Here is a 26,472-nt window from a genome sequence, read left to right as displayed (position 1 = left end):
CTTCATCAAGATTCATAACTGCAAATTACTTTTTCAACACCTCCTCTTAATTTGCAATCTTGAGCATATCACGAGACTTCTCAAATTTCTCCACTGGAACTGCTTTAGTGAGGAAATCTGCAAGCTGCTCTTTTGTTCCAACAAATTCCAAACTGATTTCTTCTTTATTCACCATATCTCGGATGAAATGATGACGCAACTCAATATGCTTTGATCTTGAATGGAACACAGGATTTTTTGTCATTGCTATTGCTGACATATTGTCACAGTAGATTGTTGTAGCTTCTTTCTGACCTTGCTGCAAATCTTCTAGTAACCGTCTCAACCAAATACCTTCACAAGTAGCATCTGAAGCGGCTATGTACTCCGCTTCGGCAGATGATAATGCCACTGTCTTTTGCTTCTTTGAGCTCCATGAAACTATATTAGTTCCAAGAGAAAATAAGTAGCCCGAAGTGCTCTTTCGGTCATCCAAAGAACCTCCCCAGTCACTGTCTGTATAGCCAATCAGTTTCAAATCAATTTCTTTCACATATTTGATGCCCATCCTCTTTGTTCCTTGCAAATATCTCATTATCCTTTTGGCTGCTGCAAAATGAAGTTTAGTTGATTCATTTAAAAATCTTGAGAGCATACCCACAGCTTGGACAATATCCGGCCTCGTGTTGGTGAGGTAGATAAGCGAACCAACAAGACTTCTAAAGAGTTGTGCATCAACTTTTTCAGACCCATCATCTTTCTTCAATTTATCATTCGTTGCCATCGGTGAGAAAACTGGATTACAGTTCTCCATATGAAATTTCTTCAAGAGATCTTCAATGTACTTTTCTTGTGATATGACTATTTCTCCTCCAGATTGCTTCACTTGGATTCCAAGAAAATACTTCATGATTCCCAAATCCGTCATTTCAAATTCCTTCATCATTCTTTTCTTGAAATCTGCTATCATCTGCATGTTAGTACCCATATAGATAAGATCATCTACATAGATGCAAACAATTATGATATCATGATTTTCTTTCTTCACATATAAAGAAGGCTCATTGGGACTTCGATGAAAATGCTCTTTGAGAAAGTATCCATCAATTTTGCTATTCCAAGCTCTTGGAGCTTATTTATGCCCATATAGAGCTTTCTTCAACCTGTACACCTTTGTTTCTTCTCCTTCAACACAAAAACCTTGAGGTTGTTCAACAAACACCTCTTCCTCTAGTTCTCCGTTTAGAAAAGCCGACTTGACATCGAGTTGAAATACATGAAGCTTGAGTTGTGCTGCAAGTGCAAGTACAACACGAATAGTTTCCATTCTCACAACTGGTGCAAAAGTTTCTGTGAAGTCAATTCCCGGTTGTTGCGAGTATCCCTTCGCAACTAGTCTAGCTTTATGCTTTTGAATGCTTCCATCTTCTTGATATTTTGTTTTATATATCCATTTCAATCCAATGACATCTTTATGCCTTGGTCTATCGACCAACTCCCAAGTGTTGTTCTTTTCTATCATGGCAATTTCTTCCTCCATAGCTTTTCTCCAAATATCTTCGCAATTAGCAACTTCAAAATTTTCAGGCTCACTAGTATAGAGAGCAAATTCCGATACCTCATATATTTCTCGTAATGAACGAGTCTTTCTTATTGGAGATTCTGAACTTGAATCTGCAATATGATCAGGAGGAATTTGTACAGTAGGATTTGGACTTTGAGGTGGAGGAACGCCATGCTCTGTTTCATCTTCTACATTTGATGATTCATAAAAATCATTTTGAGATAGATGCTCGGCTGATTTCCCTTCCCAATTCCATAATGTTGTTTCATCAAAGATAGCATCTCTTGCAACCACGAGCTTTTGAATGATTGGATGGTAGAGACGATAGCCTTTTGACTCGTCACTGTAACCGACAAAAATCAGTTTCTCACTTTTCTCATCAAATTTATCTCTATTTGGAGTAGAGATATGAGAGTATGCAATGCTCCCAAAAATCTTCAAGTGATCGACAACAGGCTTTTTCTTGTGCCAAGCTTCAAATGGTGTTTGGTTCAAAACAACTTTTGTAGGACATAAGTTCAGAATGTAGATAGCTGTATGAATAGCTTCAGCCCAAAAAATCTTTGGTAGTTTTTTTTCAATCATCATGCTTCTGGCCATTTCGACGATTGTGCGATTCTTTCGCTCGGCCACTCCATTTTGTTGGGGACTCCTCCGAATAGTGAGCTGCCTGTGAATACCATTATTCTTGCAATAATCCATGAATGGTGTGAATATAAACTCACCTCCACGATCAGTTCGGAGTGTCTTTATTTGATGATTGACTTGCTTTGCTACAAGGATTTTGAACTTGAGGAATGCAGAGAATGCCTCGGATTTTTCATTTAGAAAATGGATCCACATCATCCTTGTGAAATCATCAACAAATAAAATAAAGTACCTTTTTCCTCCGAGAGAAAGTGTTCTTGAAGGACCCCAAATGTCTGCATGAATGAGTTCCAAGGGTTGCTTAGCTCTCCATGAAGTTTTCGGGAATGGGAATCGATGCATTTTCCCATAGATACATCCTTCACATACTTGAGTTTTTGATTCAATCTCGAGAAGGCCAATCACCATATTATTTTTCTTTAGAAGTTGCAATCCGTTCCAATTGAGATGTCTATATCTCAAATGCCATATTTGAGATTGATCAACGCTTTCTCCAGCAAGAGCCACCTTTTCTTCTAATGGCATGATTAAGGGAAACACCCTGTTTGAACTCATTGGCACGGTAATAATAGAGGAACTGGTTTTCTTATCAAATATGTTGCATTCTCCATCTTCAAACACGACGGAATAACCTCTTTGTGTAAGTTGTCCGACACTTAGAAGGTTGCTTGTTAAATTTGGAACATAAAGCACATCGCTTATAAATTTTTTGTTACCTCCTTTGGTGTGAACAATAATGGTTCCCTTTCCTTCGCAACGATGGATTTTCCCATCACCAAGCCTTACTTTCGAGGTGAAATCTTGATCGAGTTCGACAAAGATTTTTCTATTCCCTGTCATGTGACTGCTACATCCGCTGTCCATGTACCATTTCTCTTGTGATTGATGTTGGGAAATCATACAAGAGAAGAGTTGTTCACCTTCATCTTTTGAAAAATGTACTTCATTTGTCTTCCCTTCTTTCTTTTGATGGTAGTAATCTCTGTTAGAATGATTTGGATTTCTGCATTTTTTGCACTTAAAATAACACTCATTTGTGTTATGATTAGTCTTTTTGCAAATTTTGCAATAAAGACTAGAATACCTAGATTGATCTCCTCCTCTTCCTTGGAATGATCCACCCTTATTTTGAGATATATGCTTTGATATGTGTCCTTTGAAAGAATTTCCTCTGCTTTGTCGTTGTTTTTGGTTCGAGAAATTCATCGACCCAAATGCTTGCTCTAGAGGCTGATTTGAAAACCTTCCAATTCTTTCTTCATGCACTTGAAGAGAGCATGTGAGATCATGTAGAGTATATGTTGATAAATCCTTAGACTCTTCGATAGCGGCAACAATGTAATCATATTTTGGTGGAAGACTTCGAAGGACTTTCTGAACAATTTTCTTTTCTTCAATTATTTCTCCAAGACTTCTAATTTGATTCACGATCTCTGCAACTCGAGTAAGATAGATTTGCATGGTTTCGCCATCTTTCTTTGATAAATTATCAAACTCTCTCCAAAGAGATTGTAGTTTGATAGAAGTTACTTTGTCATTGCCGTGAAATCCTTCCTTCAATATATACCAGGCCTCTTTGGATCGTTTGACACCATGGATTCTTGGATATATAGATTTGCTTAGCCCTTGTTGAATGAATCTCAATGCACTTGCATCTTTCTTCACATTTTTCTTAAAGTCATTTTGTTGATTTTGACTCCATGCTTCTGTATCAGTTTGTTGTTGTGGTGGTTCTGAAAATCCATCTTCCACAACATCCCATAGATCTTGAGATAAAAATATAGTCTCCATTTGATTACTCTAGTAGTCGAAGTGCTCTCCTTCGAATATCGGAACTTGATTTGGGGTATAAGAAAACATGGAATTGCTTGATGCCATGTTTAATAATAAGGCTCTTGATACCACTTTGTTGGATATGGGAATCAATAATAGTGCTACGGCACTTTTATATTTGGAGAGTAAATATGATATGGATATATTTCACTAAATAGTGAATATGATCTTTTTTCATTTTTTTTTAAAATGGTAGAGATTACAATGATATTTATAGATACATATATGACCCTTCATGAATGTACATGACTCTTCATGAAGATTCATAACTGCAAATTACTTTTTCAACACCTTCTCCACCTTCGATTCTTTCTCAAGCGAACTTTTTTCTTGCAAAGAAGTTGCTGCAACAGTTTCAGTAACTTCTAGCAGATGCTGGATTACTCCACACTGGCCAACGTCCAAATTAGCTTGTGAATGTTGCAGTTGTAATTGGAGCTTCTGGTTTTCCTCATCAATGGGCATATTTGGGTAGGAATCATATTTTATTTATAAATAGTAGTGTAAGCTACTTTCTCTCCTTAAAGCTGATTAACGGCCGATAACTGCCAGATACTTTTAAGTACAATATTACGTGTCGTTGTTGTATATAAACTATCCTAACAAATAATGTTGGGAAGGCATCTGTTTCTCAAAGTGACATCTCAACCATAACCAACTGTTGGATTTCCAAATGCAGCAGAAAGTTTGGTAAAGAGTCGGACCATAACCAAAGACAGTGAAATAAAACTGATCTATCACTATCAAAGATTTGTACATGGCACCAGCACACAGCAAGATTAAAAAACAAAATGGACCAAATCATGTAGTAAATTCCCAAAAAATACCCATCAAAGCTTTTTATATACCCCACATTATTACCAAAGATAACTCACCAAACACACACACACATATATACAATAAAATTCAGCCTTTTTGACATAACCTTGCAAGAAACATAAATGTAGCATAAAATCCAGACAATAACAACATAGAAACAATCATAACACTGATCAAATAATGTCACGACCGCACATCCTAAGGATAGGAAGCACGGGAAAAATCGTGACTAGTGGGGGAACTAAGAAGCGGGGAAGAAGGGGGAAAAATCAACTCAAGGCAATACAACATGACAATCAAAGACGAAATGCCGTTTAAGTCAACTAACGTTTCAATCCTGAAGTTTACAAAATGAAAGATAACAGAGTGCGACCATAAAGGAAGTAACAGAGTTCAACAGTTCAAAGAAAATAACAGAAATTCTGAAAACATTGAGTAGCGGAAGCAAATTTTGAGAGTGTAGCTACTACTACGTATGAAGACATAATAGTAACCGGAACAGTGATTTGATACGTTCTTGGATCATCGCTCAACATCCTCCGCCTCCCGACCTCGCTCAACCTGCACATAGGGAAAACATATGCAGGGGCTGAGTACTTGGTGCACCCAGTGAACTCATGCCCAAAAACATTCACCGTTAAGATATGTCAAGCCATCATCGAGTGAATCCCGGGTTTTACTTTTAAAAGGCCGAGAGACACTAAAGTTCATTTCCTTAAAAAGTGTCCGCGCGGACCAACATCATCCTCCATCATATACCATATCTGAACCATCATGTGAAACGAGACTGTGGCCACAATCTCGATCACTGGACCGGCCGACCTAGGGGACGGCTCACGATCCCCATCAGTGCACTAGTCTAAGTAGGGCGTAGACCCTAGTTAGACCCGAATTCGTTAACCATCAAAGTCTAGCAGAGTTTCATTCTAGTAGACAATCAGATAGGCAGTTTCAAAACATAAACACGGCATGACATACTTATAGAAACATCCTTATAACATCGTAAGCATATTGATTCAAAATAAACGTTAAAGAATAAAGCCCACCTCAAAAGCTTAAGATTTCCGTAAAATTCCTCGTTCCGACTTTTAGCGTGCGTGCGAACCACCTTTTCGGAAAACACATAAAATTCATATCAACCTCTGTAACGACGATAATTAGAATGCATGCACTCTAATTAAAATCTTTTAATTCTCTTTCTCGATTTTCGCACATTTTCGGTTATTCGGTGGCCGCCCAAGGCGTCGCGTGCGACGCCGGTCGGCCGCTTACGCTCGTTCTTTCCTCCGTTGGCTCCTCGTATTTCCATAACGTCGAAAATAATTTTTATAAATTACTTACGCGCATACTTTAATTTTCGTAATTATTTACCGTTGAAAAAAGTATTACTTCATACTTAGGTAAATTATTCATCTTCAAAAAAGTCTTCCGGAAATTACTGAAATAATTTCCCCCGATTAAATTTTAATTATCGGCCCAAGCGATTAAATTTCTTAGCCACCTTATTCCTCCAAAATTACATAGTGAGCCCCATCAAATTAGTGAGCCCATCAATTTATTTAGACTTCCATTTTTAAAAGGCCCAGCAATGAAATAAACTATTCCAAGGCCCAAATTAAAAACACATGGCCCAGATTTAAATCTCCCTCTCTAACATCTTTCTCTCTCTCCGTCTCCTCTCTCTCTCGGCCACCACACAACAGCCGCCGCCGCCGTCGCCCTCTCCGGCTCGACGACGTCACTGCTGGAATAGTCGGCGGGTCGTGAAGCCACCGTTGCCTTGCCGCCTCCACTCGTCGCCGTCGCAGGGTCGCCGGGAAGCTGCTGCCGCGGAGGGACTTCGCACGGCGTCGCTGCCAGCTGGAGTCACCGGCCGCTGCTGCCTCCCGTCGCGTTGCTGCTGCCGCCGTCGCCACCGGGAGCCGTCATCCGCACCGGGAACGTCGAGTGCGGCTGTCCGCCGCTGCCCGTCGCCGGCGGCGACTTCTCCTCCTCCGAAACCACTCCGAACCTGCCCGAAAATACCCCGCAAAGGCTCGCAACACGTGTTATTAACATAAAGCTAAGTTCTTTCTAAGCTTCGGCTAAGTACGACGATCGTTTGGAAGGTTCTACGTTGAATTCTACTTAGTTTGATTATGGAAGAAAAGCTATGGAACAAGGATGTATATCATGTATGCAAGGCTAGTAAACGACTCATGCTTTGAGGATGGAAGAAATGGTATACCTCAAGAGCTTAAATTTGATGGTGGTTGAACAAAAATGGTGGAACCAACTCCTTCTTCTCTCTCCTTCCTCTCGGCTATCTCTCGCCGCTTTTCTTCTCCTTCTTCTCTATTCTTTTTTGCCAAGTGAAAGTGGTGAGTGGGTTAGAGGGGTTTGAGGAGGGTGTAGGTATTGATGAGGGAAGTGGAGAGGTGGAAAAACCGATCGGTCATCATGGGGGAAAGAAACCGTCGATGTGGGGGGAAAGAAGGAGGAAAGAAAAGGAAACTTTGGGCTAGTTAGCTTAGGTCCATTTTGGGCTTCCATAAATTAATTCTAATTGGGCTAAAAATCATCAAATAAAATACAAGCCCAAGTAGAAAAACTACCACTTGATGGATTTAAAGAGTTATTAAAATTCAAGTTATTTCATATTTAATTGGACTTCAAATTTATTTTGGAAAGTCCAAAATAAATTCATACATTTATATATATATTTCGTATTTTCCTTCATCAATTAAAATTCACGGTCCTTTATTAAATTTTGTTATCTCGTTCTTCATAACCAAAAATTTAAAGTACGAGAAATCGTACATAATTTATATTTGGTGTTGTTCCAAATATAATATTCATTCAACCGTTCCTTGCTTTACGCGCGTCGTTATCCATAAAACATATATTTCTTTCCGTTTAATTCATTCGTCTTGCTAAAGAATAGCAATTTCATCATCGAACTTTCAACGAGACCTTAAATGTGTCTCCCAACGTTCAAAAAGAAAACACATTCCTTTTTCCCATAACACATCTATCGAGAAGCATAGCGTTTCGAAATAATTTTATCAATTATTCCATTACATAAAAGTAAATTTCAAACTTAAGGTACGGGTGTTACATTCTACCCACCTTAACAGAAATTTCGTCCCGAAATTTACTCATTTCTAACGAAAAGTTCCGGGTACTTCTCTTTCATTTTATCCTCGAGTTCCCAAGTAGCCTCCTCGTGGCTATGGTGTTTCCAAAGTACTTTCACGGACACGATCGATTTATTCCTCAACTCTTGCACTTTCTTGTCCAGAATAGCTTCGGGCTTCTCCTCGTAACTCAAGTCAGGATTAAAAATCATTTCCTCCTGATGAACCACGTGCTTAGGATCGAACACGTACTTTCGTAGCTGTGACACATGGAAAACATTATGCACAGTCCCAAAACTTGGTGGTAGTGCCAACTTATACGCTACGGGTCCCACCTTCTCAAGGATTTCGTAAGGCCCTACGTATCGTGGCTTCAACTTCCCCTTTACACCGAACCTCGTTATCCCCTTCGATGGAGATACCCTCAAAAACACCTTATCTCCCGTATTGAACTGTAAATCGGTACGCCGGACATCAGCATACGACTTCTGTCGGTCTTGAGCTTCTTTTATCCTTTGTCGGATTTGTCGCACAATCTCAATCATCTCCTCGACCAAATCTGGCCCGAGTATTCTTCTTTCACCAACCTCATCCCAGTAGAGTGGTGATCTACACTTCCTCCCATACAATGCTTCATATGGGGCCATATTTATTGTCGCCTGGAAACTATTGTTGTAGGCAAACTCGATCAAAGGTAGTACTATTTCCCAATTTTCTCCTCTGTCGAGCACCACAGCTCTTAGCATGTCCTCAAGAGTTTGAATCGTTCTCTCGGACTGTCCATCGGTTTGTGGATGGAAAGCAGTACTAAAATTCAGTCGTGTACCAAGCTCCCGTTGCAGACTTATCCAAAACCTTGAAGTAAACCTTGTATCCCGGTCTGACGTGATCATTACTGGCACTCCATGTAGCTGAATGATTTCTTTCACATAAATCCGAGCTAGCTTGTCGGATCCATGAGTTATAGGGATAGGTATAAAATGCGCACTCTTGGTGAGGCGGTCTATGATTACCCAAATGGCCGTATTCCCTTGCCGGGTCTTTGGTAAGCCTGTCACAAAATCCATAGCGATATGTTCCCATTTCCACTCCAGGATCTCCAACGGTTGCAACTTCCCATAGGGTCGTTGATGTAAAGCTTTTACTTGTTGACATGCCAAACATCTCTCTACAAACGAAGCTATGTCCCTCTTCATTCCATCCCACCAAAATGATCCCTTCAAGTCCTGGTACATCTTCGTACTTCCAGGATGGGCGGTGTATGGAGTCTCGTGTGCTTCGGTTAAAATTTCGTTTCGAAGTCCTTCGTCGCCTGACACACATAGTCTCCCCTCGTAGGTGAGAGCATTATCAGCCTCTTCTCGAAACTTCTCTTGTTCGCCCTTCCTCACCCTCAGTCGAATTTTCTCCAAATTTTCATCGTTGCGTTGCCCTTCTATTATCCTTGTTCGTAGATCGGATGCAATTACCAAGGTGGCAATCTTTCCCTTCACGGTCTCCGGTGCTCTTACTACTTCCAATCGCATCCTGCTTAAATCGCGAATCAACTCCGCTTCCTGAGTGAGAAAAGTAGCCAACTGCGGTTGAGCTTTCCTGCTCAAAGCATCCGCCACCACGTTTGCTTTACCCGGATGATAGTTAATACCACAATCATAATCCTTGACTAGCTCGAGCCATCTGTGTTGCCTCATGTTCAAATCTTTCTGCTCAAAGAAGTACTTCAGACTCTTATGGTCGGTAAAAATCTCACACCGAACTCCATAGAGGTGGTGCCTCCAAATCTTCAATGCGTGCACAACAGCCGCTAGTTCTAAGTCATGAGTAGGGTAGTTCAACTCGTGTGGCCTCAACTGCCGCGAAGCGTAGGCAATCACCTTACCATTCTGCATCAGAACACACCCCAGTCCAATCTTCGATGCATCAGTGTAAACCACATAGTCTACTCCCAGTTCCGGCACGGCTAGAACAGGTGCGGTGGTCAATTTCTCTTTCAACAACTGGAAGCTAGCCTCACACTCCGGTGTCCAATTGACCTTGGTCCCCTTCTTCAATTGTTGAGTCATTGGTCTTGCGATTTTAGAAAATCCTTCAATAAATCTTCGGTAGTATCCCGCCAGACCAAGGAAACTCCGAATCTCGTTTGGGGTCTTTGGCGCCTTCCATTGTTGTACGGCCTCCACCTTTGCGGGGTCAACTCGAATCCCTTCGGCTGTCACAACATGCCCCAAAAAATTCACTTCCTTTAGCCAGAATTCACACTTACTGAACTTGGCGTATAACTTCTCTGTTCGGAGTGTTTCCAGTGTGATCCTTAGATCCTCCTCATGTTCCTTTTCATCCTTCGAGTAAACTAGCACATCATCTATGAATACCAGGACGAACTTGTCCAAGTATGGATGGAATACTCGATTCATTAAGTCCATAAATACCGCCGGTGCATTTGTCAGTCCAAACGACATTACTACAAACTCGTAATGCCCATACCTCGTTCGGAAAGTCGTCTTGGGTATGTCCTCCCTTCGTACCCTCAACCGATGATATCCCGACCTTAAATCCATCTTCGAAAATACTCCTGCTCCCCTGAGTTGGTCGAACAGGTCGTCTATTCTCGGTAGAGGATACTTATTCTTGAGAGTCAACTTGTTCAATTCCCGATAGTCTATGCACATTCTCAGTGTCCCGTCTTTCTTCTTCACAAACAGCACCGGTGCTCCCCACGGCGACACACTCAGGTCGGATATAAACCCAAGTCACAGTATAATTCTTGTAGCTGGATTTTGAGTTCTTCCAACTCCTTCGCGCCATCCTATAGGGTGCTTTCGACAATGGTGCGGCTCCCCCACCTTCCCGCCGCAATCCTTGTTCCACGCCATGCACCCCCGGCCAGATCACTCCCAACGTTCAAAAAGAAAACACATTCCTTTTTCCCATAACACATCTATCGAGAAGCATAGCGTTTCGAAATAATTTTATCAATTATTCCATTACATAAAAGTAAATTTCAAACTTAAGGTACGGGTGTTACATTCTACCCACCTTAACAGAAATTTCGTCCCGAAATTTACTCATTTCTAACGAAAAGTTCCGGGTACTTCTCTTTCATTTTATCCTCGAGTTCCCAAGTAGCCTCCTCGTGGCTATGGTGTTTCCAAAGTACTTTCACGGACACGATCGATTTATTCCTCAACTCTTGCACTTTCTTGTCCAGAATAGCTTCGGGCTTCTCCTCGTAACTCAAGTCAGGATTAAAAATCATTTCCTCCTGATGAACCACGTGCTTAGGATCGAACACGTACTTTCGTAACTGTGACACATGGAAAACATTATGCACAGTCCCAAAACTTGGTGGTAGTGCCAACTTATACGCTACGGGTCCCACCTTCTCAAGGATTTCGTAAGGCCCTACGTAACGCGGCTTCAACTTCCCCTTTACACCAAACCTCGTTATCCCCTTCGATGGAGATACCCTCAAAAACACCTTATCTCCCGTATTGAACTGTAAATCGGTAACGCCGGACATCAGCATACGACTTCTGTCGGTCTTGAGCTTCTTTTATCCTTTGTCGGATTTGTCGCACAATCTCAATCATCTCCTCGACCAAATCTGGCCCGAGTATTCTTCTTTCACCAACCTCATCCCAGTAGAGTGGTGATCTACACTTCCTCCCATACAATGCTTCATATGGGGCCATATTTATTGTCGCCTGGAAACTATTGTTGTAGGCAAACTCGATCAAAGGTAGTACTATTTCCCAATTTTCTCCTCTGTCGAGCACCACAGCTCTTAGCATGTCCTCAAGAGTTTGAATCGTTCTCCTCGGACTGTCCATCGGTTTGTGGATGGAAAGCAGTACTAAAATTCAGTCGTGTACCAAGCTCCCGTTGCAGACTTATCCAAAACCTTGAAGTAAACCTTGTATCCCGGTCTGACGTGATCGTTACTGGCACCCCATGTAGCCGAATGATTTCTTTCACATAAATCCGAGCCAGTTTGTCGGATCCATGAGTTATAGGGATAGGTATAAAATGCGCACTCTTGGTGAGGCGGTCTATGATTACCCAAATGGCCGTATTCCCTTGCCGGGTCTTTGGTAAGCCTGTCACAAAATCCATAGCGATATGTTCCCATTTCCACTCCAGGATCTCCAACGGTTGCAACTTCCCATAGGGTCGTTGATGTAAAGCTTTTACTTGTTGACATGCCAAACATCTCTCTACAAACGAAGCTATGTCCCTCTTCATTCCATCCCACCAAAATGATCCCTTCAAGTCCTGGTACATCTTCGTACTTCCAGGATGGGCGGTGTATGGAGTCTCGTGTGCTTCGGTTAAAATTTCGTTTCGAAGTCCTTCGTCGCCTGACACACATAGTCTCCCCTCGTAGGTGAGAGCATTATCAGCCTCTTCTCGAAACTTCTCTTGTTCGCCCTTCCTCACCCTCAGTCGAATTTTCTCCAAATTTTCATCGTTGCGTTGCCCTTCTATTATCCTTGTTCGTAGATCGGATGCAATTACCAAGGTGGCAATCTTTCCCTTCACGGTCTCCGGTGCTCTTACTACTTCCAATCGCATCCTGCTTAAATCGCGAATCAACTCCGCTTCCTGAGTGAGAAAAGTAGCCAACTGCGGTTGAGCTTTCCTGCTCAAAGCATCCGCCACCACGTTTGCTTTACCCGGATGATAGTTAATACCACAATCATAATCCTTGACTAGCTCGAGCCATCTGTGTTGCCTCATGTTCAAATCTTTCTGCTCAAAGAAGTACTTCAGACTCTTATGGTCGGTAAAATCTCACACCGAACTCCATAGAGATGGTGCCTCCAAATCTTCAATGCGTGCACAACAACCGCTAGTTCTAAGTCATGAGTAGGGTAATTACACTCGTGTGGCCTCAACTGCCGCGAAGCGTAGGCAATCACCTTACCATTCTGCATCAGAACACACCCCAGTCCAATCTTCGATGCATCAGTGTAAACCACATAGTCTACTCCCAGTTCCGGCACGGCTAGAACAGGTGCGGTGGTCAATTTCTCTTTCAACAACTGGAAGCTAGCCTCACACTCCGGTGTCCAATTGACCTTGGTCCCCTTCTTCAATTGTTGAGTCATTGGTCTTGCGATTTTAGAAAATCCTTCAATAAATCTTCGGTAGTATCCCGCCAGACCAAGGAAACTCCGAATCTCGTTTGGGGTCTTTGGCGCCTTCCATTGTTGTACGGCCTCCACCTTTGCGGGGTCAACTCGAATCCCTTCGGCTGTCACAACATGCCCCAAAAAATTCACTTCCTTTAGCCAGAATTCACACTTACTGAACTTGGCGTATAACTTCTCTGTTCGGAGTGTTTCCAGTGTGATCCTTAGATCCTCCTCATGTTCCTTTTCATCCTTCGAGTAAACTAGCACATCATCTATGAATACCAGGACGAACTTGTCCAAGTATGGATGGAATACTCGATTCATTAAGTCCATAAATACCGCCGGTGCATTTGTCAGTCCAAACGACATTACTACAAACTCGTAATGCCCATACCTCGTTCGGAAAGTCGTCTTGGGTATGTCCTCCCTTCGTACCCTCAACCGATGATATCCCGACCTTAAATCCATCTTCGAAAATACTCCTGCTCCCCTGAGTTGGTCGAACAGGTCGTCTATTCTCGGTAGAGGATACTTATTCTTGAGAGTCAACTTGTTCAATTCCCGATAGTCTATGCACATTCTCAGTGTCCCGTCTTTCTTCTTCACAAACAGCACCGGTGCTCCCCACGGCGACACACTCGGTCGGATAAAACCCAAGTCCAGTAATTCTTGTAGCTGGATTTTGAGTTCTTCCAACTCCTTCGGCGCCATCCTATAGGGTGCTTTCGACACTGGTGCGGCTCCTGGTTCCAGATCGAAGTAAACTCCAACTGTCGGTCAGGCGGAGGGCCTGCCAACGCATCGGGAAATACGTCGGGAAACTCACGTACCACTGCCACATCTTCAACTTTCCTCTCTTTCTTGTCATGTCCTTGTAGATACACGAGATAGGCCGGACGCCCCTTCCTAATCATCGTGGTTGCTTGAAGTGCCGATATCACACAAGTTCGTTGATTCATCGAAATTCCGTGGAAGGTAGAGGGCTCCTTCCCCGGGGTTTGTAATGAGATTTGCCTCTCTTGGCATCGGATAGTGGCATAGTTTTCAGCTAGCCAGTCCATCCCCAGAATAATGTCCACATTATCCATCGGCATAACGTGCAAGTTGTGCGCCACTAAACTGAGTTCTCCCACCATGAGTTCTATGTTCGAGCAAGATTGTGAAATTTCTACAAGGCCTCCTACCGGTGAGTTCACATTCATCTCATGTTCAAGTTCATCAACAGGCAGTCTTAAAGCATTCACGCAGGAGTGCGATATAAAAGAGTGCGACGCACCCGTATCAAACAGAATAACAACAGGCATGTCAAGTAATGTTCCCATACCTGCCAGATTATCTTGCTTTGGCTCTCCCTGTGGGGCTCTTGCTTGATTGCGTCCCAGGGCATAGGCCCTAGCTTGAGTCGGGTATGGCTGGCGACGCTGCTGCTGCTGCGGAGGTGGTGTAGGATTCCCTCGAGGTCCGTTCAGCGTTCCCCCACCTCCAGTATTGTTGTTGCTCGGGCACTCTTTGGCGAAGTGTCCGACTCCACCACACTTGTAGCACACGTTGGTCCCGACTCTGCACTCTCCCATGTGGTTCTTCTGACATTTGGCACAAGGAGGTGCTCTCTGACGGAAATCTCCACTTTGGAATGGAGCAGTTTGCTTTCCTCTTCCCTGGGAAGAGTTTGGGGTACTCTGGAACCTCTTGTTGTCGAAGGGTGCGCGGTTCCCGTCCCATTTCCTCTTATCCCGGAAATTTTGCTGTGAGGTCGGCGGTGTTAGAGTAGTGGGTGTAACCGTCCTTTCCCGTGGCATCGCTTCCTCCACGTCCAATGCACGAGATAATGACTCAGCATACGAGAGTCTGCCACGGCATGCCAAAGCCATCATGATTTCGTGCCTCAACCGGCACAAAACTTCTCCGCCATCTTCTCGTCGGTGTTTACTTGCTCGGGTGCATATCGAGACATGTCACATAGGGCACGGTCATATTCTGTCACAGTCATCCGACCCTGCTCTAAATTGTAGAACTCGGCCTCCTTTGCCTTACGGTAGCTCCTTGGAATGTATTTGTCATACAGTTCCTCCTTAAAGTCTTCCCACGTTAGGGTGTCTAACTGTTCCTGTGTCATTGTCCGTTGCTTAGTCTCCCACCAGAATTCTGCGGACTCGGTGAGCTGATAAGTCACGCACGATAGACGCTCCTGGTCAGTGCACCTCAAGAACTTAAAGATGCGTTCTATGGCCCGAATCCAGGTCTCGGCCTTGGTTGGATCTCCCATTCCATCGAACACGGGAGGACGTTCCTTTCGGAACTCTTCTCGATGTTCCGTTCTGGCTGTGGCGGTGGTGGAGGTGGTGGTGGTGGTTGTCCTTCAGGACCCACACTGCTTTGGGTCTCGTTGCTTGCCTCATTCTCGTGGTGAACTGCGGCACGTCGGGGAGGCATTCTGTTCAACACATGCATTAGTATAAAAACCAACTTTACCATCACCACTCCACACAACCTTTCCAAAGCGATAACACAACTTTCCATACACAACATGGTAAAACGAACACAACGATAAAACAACGGAAGCTTAATTATCTTAAAACCAACAAGTACGTGTTTCACAAGGTCTTTGAAACAGGGAAGGAAAAACAACGGCAAAAGAAACTACTACATAGTTCGTCAAAGCAAAACATTCGGAACTAACAAAACAGTAAAAGAACACTACTCCTCGGGAGCTCTCTCATAATTCGCCCCTTCCTCGCTATTAACTTCAACCTCTCTCACAAGGGGCTCTTCTTCGGTGTCTTCCTCATCCTCCATGGGATCCTCCTCGTCTTCAAGGGGATCTTCTTCCTCTTCCTCATCACTCTCCCGCACATCAGTAGCGTCATCGATATGCTCATCAACCACAAGGACTTCCGTCGCAGGAGGTGCGGAGGTGCGCATCCCAAGTCTTTTTTTCTTGGGGCAGTTCGGTTGCGACGTCTCACTCTCGTATCGACCCCCGCTGTAGGGACTGCGGCTCGATGAGGACGCCTCCTTCCTAGGAGGAGCATAGGGTGGCGGTCCACCACGAGCATCGACCAGTGCTTCCAAGAGAACCTTCACAAAACCATGCATGTCTGCCTGCATGCTGTAGTCGGGAAGCTTATGCCAGATGTATGACCGTGAAGCCTCGTCGGCCCACCTATTCCAAGGTGCAGGTAGTCCATCAACCAATCTCTTGATTCCCTCATAGTGCCTCACTCCACAGCCATGAGCATCCCGCCATAAGGTCAAGTAATCGGTGACATAAGATATCAAAGGGGCCCTCGCGTCCCTCTCGAACTCGCGATACACTTCCACCGCCCGCAATCTATTCTTGACGTACCTTCCCCTTAGCGGTGCGTGGATCGTGATCACCATCTACATAAAAGTAAGTTCCCTTAGCAACCAATCGTAGAAAAAGAATAAGCGAGGTAGAAAGAAACAAAACGCGTAGAGAACGTCATACGTGTTACCGTGGATATACCTGTCAATTTCCATAGGAAAAAGTCATAAAAATTTCTTTTCTTTTTAAGTTATCATCTAAGGATAGATGTTTCGTATTTTATAAACGTGGTACTTTTACAATTTCGTCTATCCTTCAACCTAACGCTAATCGCGCTTCACAAGGTTTTTACTCGTCTCGTCATCTCATCATTCCTTGGGAATTCACGCCCTTTTCGCGCCCATTCATTCTATCACTTCTATTATGCTTCGTTTCCTTCTTTCATGTTGAGCGCGGTGAGACGGAGTGTTGAGTGTTAAGCGAATACTCTTTTAGTCTAGCGAAACGAGTCTAGACTAGATTGAATAAATGACTCTCGGTCCAGAGCGGAAGGAAAAACACGCTCTGATACCATTCTGTCATGACCGCACTTCCTAAGGATAGGAAGCACGGGAAAAATCGTGACTAGTGGGGGAACTAAGAAGCGGGGAAGAAGGGGGAAAAATCAACTCAAGGCAATACAACATGACAATCAAAGACGAAATGCCATTTAAGTCAACTAACGTTTCAATCCTGAAGTTTACAAAATGAAAGATAACAGAGTGCGACCATAAAGGAAGTAACAGAGTTCAACAGTTCAAAGAAAATAACAGAAATTCTGAAAACATTGAGTAGCGGAAGCAAATTTTGAGAGTGTAGCTACTACTACGTATGAAGACATAATAGTAACCGGAACAGTGATTTGATACGTTCTTGGATCATCGCTCAACATCCTCCGCCTCCCGACCTCGCTCAACCTGCACATAGGGAAAACATATGCAGGGGCTGAGTACTTGGTGCACCCAGTGAACTCATGCCCAAAAACATTCACCTTTAAGATATGTCAAGCCATCATCGAGTGAATCCCGGGTTTTACTTTTAAAAGGCCGAGAGACACTAAAGTTCATTTCCTTAAAAAGTGTCCGCGCGGACCAACATCATCCTCCATCATATACCATATCTGAACCATCATGTGAAACGAGACTGTGGCCACAATCTCGATCACTGGACCGGCCGACCTAGGGGACGGCTCACGATCCTCATCAGTGCACTAGTCTAAGTAGGGCGTAGACCCTAGTTAGACCCGAATTCGTTAACCATCAAAGTCTAGTAGAGTTTCATTCTAGTAGACAATCAGATAGGCAGTTTCAAAACATAAACACGGCATGACATACTTATAGAAACATCCTTATAACATCGTAAGCATATTGATTCAAAATAAACGTTAAAGAATAAAGCCCACCTCAAAAGCTTAGGATTTCCGTAAAATTCCTCGTTCCGACTTTTAGCGTGCGTGCGAACCTCCTTTTCGGAAAACACATAAAATTCATATCAACCTCTGTAACGACGATAATTAGAATGCATGCACTCTAATTAAAATCTTTTAATTCTCTTTCTCGATTTTCGCACATTTTCGGTTATTCGGTGGCCGCCCAAGGCGTCGCGTGCGACGCCGGTCGGCCGCTTACGCTCGTTCTTTCCTCCGTTGGCTCCTCGTATTTCCATAACGTCGAAAATAATTTTTATAAATTACTTACGCGCATACTTTAATTTCCGTAATTATTTACCGTTGAAAAAAGTATTACTTCATACTTAGGTAAATTATTCATCTTCAAAAAAGTCTTCCGGAAATTACTGAAATAATTTCCCCCGATTAAATTTTAATTATCGGCCCAAGCGATTAAATTTCTTAGCCACCTTATTCCTCCAAAATTACATAGTGAGCCCCATCAAATTAGTGAGCCCATCAATTTATTTAGACTTCCATTTTTAAAAGGCCCAACAACGAAATAAACTATTCCAAGGCCCAAATTAAAAACACATGGCCCAGATTTAAATCTCCCTCTCTAACATCTTTCTCTCTCTCCGTCTCCTCTCTCTCTCGGCCACCACACAACAGCCGCCGCCGCCGTCGCCCTCTCCGGCTCGACGACGTCGCTGCTGGAATAATCGGCGGGTCGTGAAGCCACCGTTGCCTTGCCGCCTCCACTCGTCGCCGTCGCAGGGTCGCCGGGAAGCTGCTGCCGCGGAGGGACTTCGCACGGCGTCGCTGCCAGCTGGAGTCACCGGCCGCTGCTGCCTCCCGTCGCGTTGCTGCTGCCGCCGTCGCCACCGGGAGCCGTCATCTGCACCGGGAACGTCGAGGGCGGCTGTCCGCCGCTGCCCGTCGCCGGCGGCGACTTCTCCTCCTCCGAAACCACTCCGAACCTGCCTGAAAACACCCCGCAAAGGCTCGCAACACGTGTTATTAACATAAAGCTAAGTTCTTTCTAAGCTTCGGCTAAGTACGACGATCGTTTGGAAGGTTCTACGTTGAATTCTACTTAGTTTGATTATGGAAGAAAAGCTATGGAACAAGGATGTATATCATGTATGCAAGGCTAGTAAACGACTCATGCTTTGAGGATGGAAGAAATGGTATACCTCAAGAGCTTAAATTTGATGGTGGTTGAACAAAAATGATGGAACCAACTCCTTCTTCTCCCTCCTTCCTCTCGGCTATCTCTCGCCGCTTTTCTTCTCCTTCTTCTCTCTTCTTTTTTGCCAAGTGAAAGTGGTGAGTGGGTTAGAGGGGTTTGAGGAGGGTGTAGGTATTGATGAGGGAAGTGGAGAGGTGGAAAAACCGATCGGTCATCATGGGGGAAAGAAACCGTCGACGTGGGGGGGAAAGAAGGAGGAAAGAAAAGGAAACTTTGGGCTAGTTAGCTTAGGTCCATTTTGGGCTTCCATAAATTAATTCTAATTGGGCTAAAAATCATCAAATAAAATACAAGCCCAAGTAGAAAAACTACCACTTGATGGATTTAAAGAGTTATTAAAATTCAAGTTATTTCATATTTAATTGGACTTCAAATTTATTTTGGAAAGTCCAAAATAAATTCATACATTTATATAAATATTTCGTATTTTCCTTCATCAATTAAAATTCACGGTCCTTTATTAAATTTTGTTATCTCGTTCTTCATAACCAAAAATTTAAAGTACGAGAAATCGTACATAATTTATATTTGGTGTTGTTCCAAATATAATATTCATTCAACCGTTCCTTGCTTTACGCCCGTCGTTATCCATAAAACATATATTTCTTTCCGTTTAATTCATTCGTCTTGCTAAAGAATAGCAATTTCATCATCGACCCTTTCAACGAGACCTTAAACGTGTCTCCCAACGTTCAAAAAGAAAACACATTCCTTTTTCCCATAACACATCTATCGAGAAGCATAGCGTTTCGAAATAATTTTATCAATTATTCCGTTACATAAAAGTAAATTTCAAACTTAAGGTACGGGTGTTACAAATAATCAACTGACAACTCATATGAAAAAAAGGAAAGTGGTACCCGAACTTGAGCATTATCAACGAGGGTAATGAGGGGTATGATCTTCAAATATTGATCAATCTCATTCTGAGCCTTCCTGAACTGATAGACAATGTTCCATCCCATAGCCTGCAGATAGAAGTAACTCCTATCCTGGCAACTGTTAACCAAAATGTAGGACCTCCTCAATGCATCCTCGAGCTGCTCCAACGGCTCTCGAGTTTCTGGATACTTCTTCATCTCCGAAATCTTGAGACACTCCAGCAAGTTCCCAATCAGCTTGAGATGCCGAGCAAATTGCCTGCAGTTCTGCTTGTTCATTCTTGCTGTGTTTGCGGCCTTCACTAACATTCCAATCAGCTTCACCGCGTCGAATCCGGCTAGTTGGGCTACGTTTGCTATCGCCCCAAAATGCTCCCATGAAGACATTCTTGGTAATGATATTAGACACATTTCAAAAGACTCTGTGTAATAATAATCAAGCCCAAGAATCACACAAATCACTGGAATTTTCAGCTGTTTTGGCCTCAAACTGTCACGACCACATCTTACTAGTGATAGTGAGCGTGGCTATATCGTGACTAAATTAAACTTGATGATAGCATGAAGTAAGCATAGATGGTGAATCAAGTTCAAACAAGAGTTTCAATGCCAAAGTGGTACATGGCCAATCAAAATCGGAGTACGATAACTAGGTCTGAGAAATCCTAGTACAAAATTATTAGTGCAGCGGAAGAGACCAAGACAAAGAAGTATGTGTGAAGACACACTTCTTTGGACATCCTAGTGCTACTTATTATTTGTCATTGCTCAACACCTTCGCCCCTCGTCCACGTTCAACTTGCACGTTAGAAAAGAAACATGCAGGGCTGAGTACTTGATATACTCAATGGGCACATTGCCGAAACATAATTTTCATAAAAGTTTTGTCAGCCACAGTTGAGTGAACACGGGTTTTTAACTTAAAAGGCCCGAGTCACTAAAATTTATTTTCATTCATAAAGGCGATTTGCAATCTAAGTTCATCATAAATACCCTATCTGAAACGTATGTGAACCGGGAATGTGGCCACATTCCACGACGGTCACTGGACCGGCTAACTCAAAAGCTAGCTCACGGTCCCCATATGTGTACACTAGTCCGAGTAGGGTTTGTGGCCCTGCTGGGACTCAAATTCGATTAAACATAATTGGCATAGCCAAGCAGATAGGTATTCCATAAAATATAAAAGGCATGACAAAACATAAATAGTAGTATAATTTTCACATAATCATGCTACAAAGACAATTTCACGTTTTAGTAGAAATGTCCACCTCGTTCGCTTAAACTCCTTAACTTGATTTTCCTCACTCCACCTTTACTCGCAGAGATAGTCTTTTGAAAGTAAACAACGTACTAATAAGACTCGAGAAATTCATATACTTATAGGAATGCATGCCGTTAATTAATTCTTTTATTCTTCATTCACATGCGAGGGGTTTTCATAACTTGCCTATTAATTAATTTGGGAAATTTAATTAAGTCGTTTCCCTTTTCTTGCGTCTAGAAAAAAAATTTTCCGCCAATTAAAAGTCAGCACATTTCTTAAACAACTTTGGCCCAACATTTAAGTTAGGCAGCCTATTCCTCCCTGGCCCAAAATAATGAATCCTCTTGGCCCAAATGGCTTCTTCACACTCTATCGGTACTCCATCCTCTTCCCCAATTTCACTATCACCCATTCTCCATAATAAAACCCCACTTGATGAGAAAATAAGCGGCGCCTCCCATCCTCTCTCATTTTCCTCCGTCGCCGGCCAGATTCGCCGGATCTCCGCCAGCATCGTATACTCCCTCCTTCACCGATTCCTATCCCACTCTCTCTTCCTCTAATTCTCCTTCAAAATTTTAAATCTGAAATTCCTAGCTCGGACAAAACCCAGAGGCATCGCCTCCCCCACACACACAGCTCCGACTGCCTCTGTGACTTCCTCTGTTCTCTAGAACGGAGTCGATCATCTCAGCTCCCTCCGTCGAGCAGCGGTCCTTCCCGCGGCCGTGTCCGCCGGCATCCAGTACTAAGTCTCGATTTAAATTCTTAGTTTACATTTTAGTCTAGATTCCCAAAAAAATTCTAATTTTTCTTGTTGTACATGTGTGGGCACCGAGAAAAGTTTGTACTGGTCTATGATTGAATATTAGCATGGTAGAGGTTCATCCAGGTACTATGTTAAGAGCACACTTCTCTTAACGAAGAAACCTTGCAGACGACGAACGCAACACACCAATTTCCGGCGCCCCGAACAGAGGGGTCGGCGGCTGAACTCGAGACTGGCGCGGAGAAGCTCCTCCATCTGCAGTGTTTAGGGTTGTTTAGAGTATTGCACAAGTAATGTGGGCAAAATAATTCTTCATTAATTGATTGTCGAATTAATGACAAGCCCTATTTATAATATTCTAGACCCTAGGGTTGGTTCGACCTAATCCTATACGTCGGGAAAGAACCAACAAAGAAAACTCGACGGAGCTTATAAAACGCTCGACCCATTACGTGTTCAAAATAAGGAAATGCGAAACAATAATAAAATAACTTAAAACAAATTACTCAAGGCAAAAATAAAATAAACGTAATGCAGCTCTCTCTCTGGCATTCCGTCGAGCAGCTGGTCCGCTACTTGGAGACGAAGTCGTGGTAGCGCTCCGGCTGCTTGATCTCCTTTCTCGGCCTCAACTTCCTCCTCGTGTCTTCCTTGATAACTTCCTCTGATTGTTTCTCCAGCTCCCCAATGGGAGACGTTTCCTCCTCGTTCTCTGATGACGATGAAGTCTGCGTAGGGGACGGCGCAGCTGTGTTTTCAATCATATCATTCTCCTTTGCTCGTGAGTCTGATGAGTTCGTAACAACTCCCCCTTCCTTGGAAACTTCCTTGTCCGCAAGGGAGAGTGTAGGATAACGTTTCATCATTTCTGCCAACGGCTCCCAAGATGGTGAATCCGAGCCGTCCGACCACCGTACTAACACATGCTCCACCGCTGCACCCTTGTGCCATAATATTTTCGAATCTAATATAGCCACTGGCTGGACTACAGGCATGTTTCCGACGAACTGCTCTGGAAGGGGCACGATAGGGTCATCTTTAACGTAGGCGCGCAGAAGACTCACGTGGAATACGTCATGGATGCGACTGCCCTCTGGCAATCGTAGTTTGTACGCCACTGGTCCTATCCTCTCCACTATCTCGAAAGGACCGTAAAAGCGCTTAGCGAGCTTGGCTGAAATGGGTCTCGCTACTGAGTGTTGGCGATACGGCTGCAACTTCAACCAGACAAAACTACCTGCGTCAAATTCAATGTGGCGACGATGGCGATTTGCCGATGCCGTCATCCGCTGTTGTGCGCGTGATAGGTTATTGCGCAACTCTATGAGAAGCTGACCGCGCTGCTTGATCAATTCCGCCACGCTAGGCGGCGTTTGTGCCAACGGAACCGACGCTACCAACAACGGAGGCTCCCTTCCGTACAACGCTCTGAAAGGGGAGGTGCCAAAGCCTGCATGGTGGAAGCAATTGAGAGCTAGCTCGGCCCAAGGAAGGAAATTCGACCATGTTGACGGCCTATCCGAAGTGAACGCCCGTAAGTATTGCTCCAGGCACTTGTTACGGATCTCGGTTTGACCGTCGGATTGAGGGTGGTAGGCAGTAGTAAAGTTCAATTTAGTCCCGCTGAGGCGCAGTATTTCCTCCCAAATTGCATTTAGAAACACCGAGTCCCTGTCTGAAACCAAAGTCTTTGGAAACCCGTGGTGTCGGACAACGGTGTTAACGAATAAGTGGGCCACTCGGAGGGCGTCGAAACGGGTGGGAAGTGCAGCGAAGTGGGCGTACTTGGATAGTCTATCGACCACCACCATAATAGTGGTATACCCTCGTGACTGTGGGAGGCCTGTGATAAAGTCCATTGAGACGTCGTCCCAAACCTGTGATGGGACAGGCAAGGGCTGCAGAAGACCAGCAGGCTTTTGCGTCGAGTATTTGGTGGCCTGACACACCGCGCACGCGTCAACAAAGTCCCGGACTTCCTTTCGCATCTTCGGCCAGTAGAAACCTGCTGCCAATAGTCGGAAGGTTCGCTCATGCCCCGGGTGACCCGCCAAGGGCGTACTATGATGTTCCTCCAACAACAAACGCTTGAAATTGGATTTATGGCTCACCAAAATCCTCCTATGAAAATAGATCAGTCCATCCACCAAGGAAAAATGAGGAGGTGCCTAGTTAATTTTTAAATTAATGTTTTTAAAAAAAATAAAAATAAAAAAAAATGAGGAGGTGCCTCCCCAGATTTAATTTGGGTCGTGAGATTTACCAATTCAGGATGAGTCTCTGTTTCCTGTCTCAAAGCCTCCAGAAACTTAGGGATCGGATGGGCAACTGCTGTTAAGCAAGCTGCGTCAGCCGCCTGGTCCGCCATTACTGATTCTCCATCATCCCCCACGCCCTTCACCTGCTGCAGAGGTTCGGGTTCCTCCCGTTGGGACAACGCATCCGCTGCCTGATTTAACGCTCCTTTCTTGTACTCGATGCGGAAATTGTATCCATCAACTTCCAGACATATAACTGCTGGTCGGGAGTTTGGACAACCTGTTGCAATAGCTCTTTCAAACTCTTCTGATCGCTGCGAATTACAAATTCCCGGCCCAATAGGTACTGTCGCCACTTTTGGACGGCCTCAACAATTGCATAAAGCTCCTTATGGTAAGTGGAAGCGACTCTGCGACGGGGGCCCAGTTTTCGACTGAAATAGGCAATTGGGTTGCCTTCTTGAATCAAAACCGCCCCTATCCCCATGTCCGAGGCATCCGTTTCTACATAGAAAGTCTTGGTGAAATCCGGGAGACGCAAAACTGGGGTCGATGTCATGGCTGATTTCAAGGCTTCGAAAGCATCCATAGCTGCCTGTGTCCATATAAAAGCTTCCTTCTTGAGTAATTCAGTAAGTGGTGTCGCGATCATGGCGTAGTTTGCGACAAATCGTCGGTAGTATCCTGTGAGACCCAAGAATCCCCGTAGCTGTCTCATATTCCGTGGGAGTGGCCATGCTGTCATCGCCTCAATCATCCGGGGGTCTGCCTTCAACGTGCCGTCTGTAATCAAGTGTCTCAAGTACTCAACAGTCGTGCAGCAGAACAAACACTTAGACAATTTGACATATAATTTATTAGCGCTAAGGAGCGATAGTACCTGTGACAGATGCGCGCAATGGGAATCCAGTGTGGGACTGTACACCAATATGTCGTCAAAGAAAACGATGACGAATCGCCGTAGGAGAGGCTGGAAGATAGTATTCATTGCCGCTTGGAATGTAGACGGGGCGTTTGTAAGCCCGAAAGGCATAACCAAGAACTCGAAGTGGCCATCATGAGTTCTGAAAGCAGTCTTAAAGATATAGGCCTCGTGCATTCTGATCTGATGGTATCCTGAGCGTAAATCAAGCTTCGTGAAAAATTTCGCCTCTCCCAATTCATCAAAAAGTTCATCCGCGGTGGGAATGGGAAAATGATCGGGTACCGTTGCCATGTTTAAAGCGCGGTAATCAATGCAGAAGCGAAACGTACCATCCTTCTTCCGGATTAACAACACCGGTGAGGAGAAAGGGCTCTGGCTACGCTGGATTATGCCCTGAGATAACATTTCCTTCACCTGGCGTTCGATTTCATTCTTTTGGAAGTACGGGTAACGGTACGGTCTCACATTGATCGGTTTCGAGCCCGGTAGCAGATGTACTCTGTGGTCAAAAGGTCTAGGCGGAGGCATACCGATAGGTAAATCAAACACTCCCTTGTGGGTCTCGAGGACTCGGTGGCATTCCTCGGGCAGGTCCGCGGGGAATTCCTGGTCCGAGGAAGAGCTGAACGTCGCCCCCTCGGTCGGGTCTAGAGCTATAATCTCATGAAATTCATGCTCCGATGAAAACGACGCCAGCAGAGCTAGGGACTGCAGCGAAATCTGTTGTGGACCCGGTAAACTGCCCTGTAAGACCACCGATTTGTTATCTCGTTGAAACTCCAATGTTTTACCTACAAAATCCGCTGATATCCGGCCTAGCGACTCCAACCAATCCATGCCGAGTATCACATCCCAGCCATGAACATCGAGGATGTGCAAATCTGTTAAAAACTCGGTTCCCTGAATTGACAGCTTCGTGCGTCTCGAAATATGTGAGCAGATTAGTGATGCTCCATTCCCCACATACACGCGGAAAGGGCGGATACGTGATAACTACAGCTGCAAAGACTCTGTGAATCGGGAATGGAGGAAATTATGCGTGCTCCCCGTATCAATCAAAATTCGCACGCGTGTGATCCCGAGGTCCCCAATGACTTGGAAAGGAACTGAACGACTTCCTCCCGTAAGAGAATGTAGATGGGATATATCCTCTGTAATCAACTCCTCATCCTGTGGCTGACCCTCCTGTACCTGGCTCGATTCTTCCACTCTTCATCCCCAACATAACAAAGCAATCTGGTCGCGCAAACGTGACCCGGCGCGTACTTCTCCGGGCAGTGCCAACATAATCCCTTGCGTGAGCGCTCCGATTTC

At 44.1% G+C, this 26,472-nt stretch overlaps 1 protein-coding gene across 1 annotated transcript; it reads right to left on the bottom strand.

Moving 5' to 3' along the window:
• Positions 1-4,300: 4,300 nt before the first annotated feature.
• LOC121766906 (protein MID1-COMPLEMENTING ACTIVITY 1-like) lies at positions 4,301-20,326 on the bottom strand. Its single transcript, XM_042163137.1, has 2 exons — positions 19,919-20,326; positions 4,301-4,414 (listed from the first exon to the last, which is right to left on the bottom strand). Exons 1-2 carry the CDS (start codon positions 20,324-20,326, stop codon positions 4,301-4,303), a joined length of 522 nt encoding a protein of 173 aa, XP_042019071.1.
• Positions 20,327-26,472: the final 6,146 nt, after the last annotated feature.

The sequence above is a fragment of the Salvia splendens genome, chromosome 15 (assembly GCF_004379255.2).
Source record: "Salvia splendens isolate huo1 chromosome 15, SspV2, whole genome shotgun sequence".
Classification (NCBI taxonomy): Eukaryota; Viridiplantae; Streptophyta; class Magnoliopsida; order Lamiales; family Lamiaceae; genus Salvia; species Salvia splendens.
This window is presented reverse-complemented; position numbering and strand designations above follow the sequence as displayed.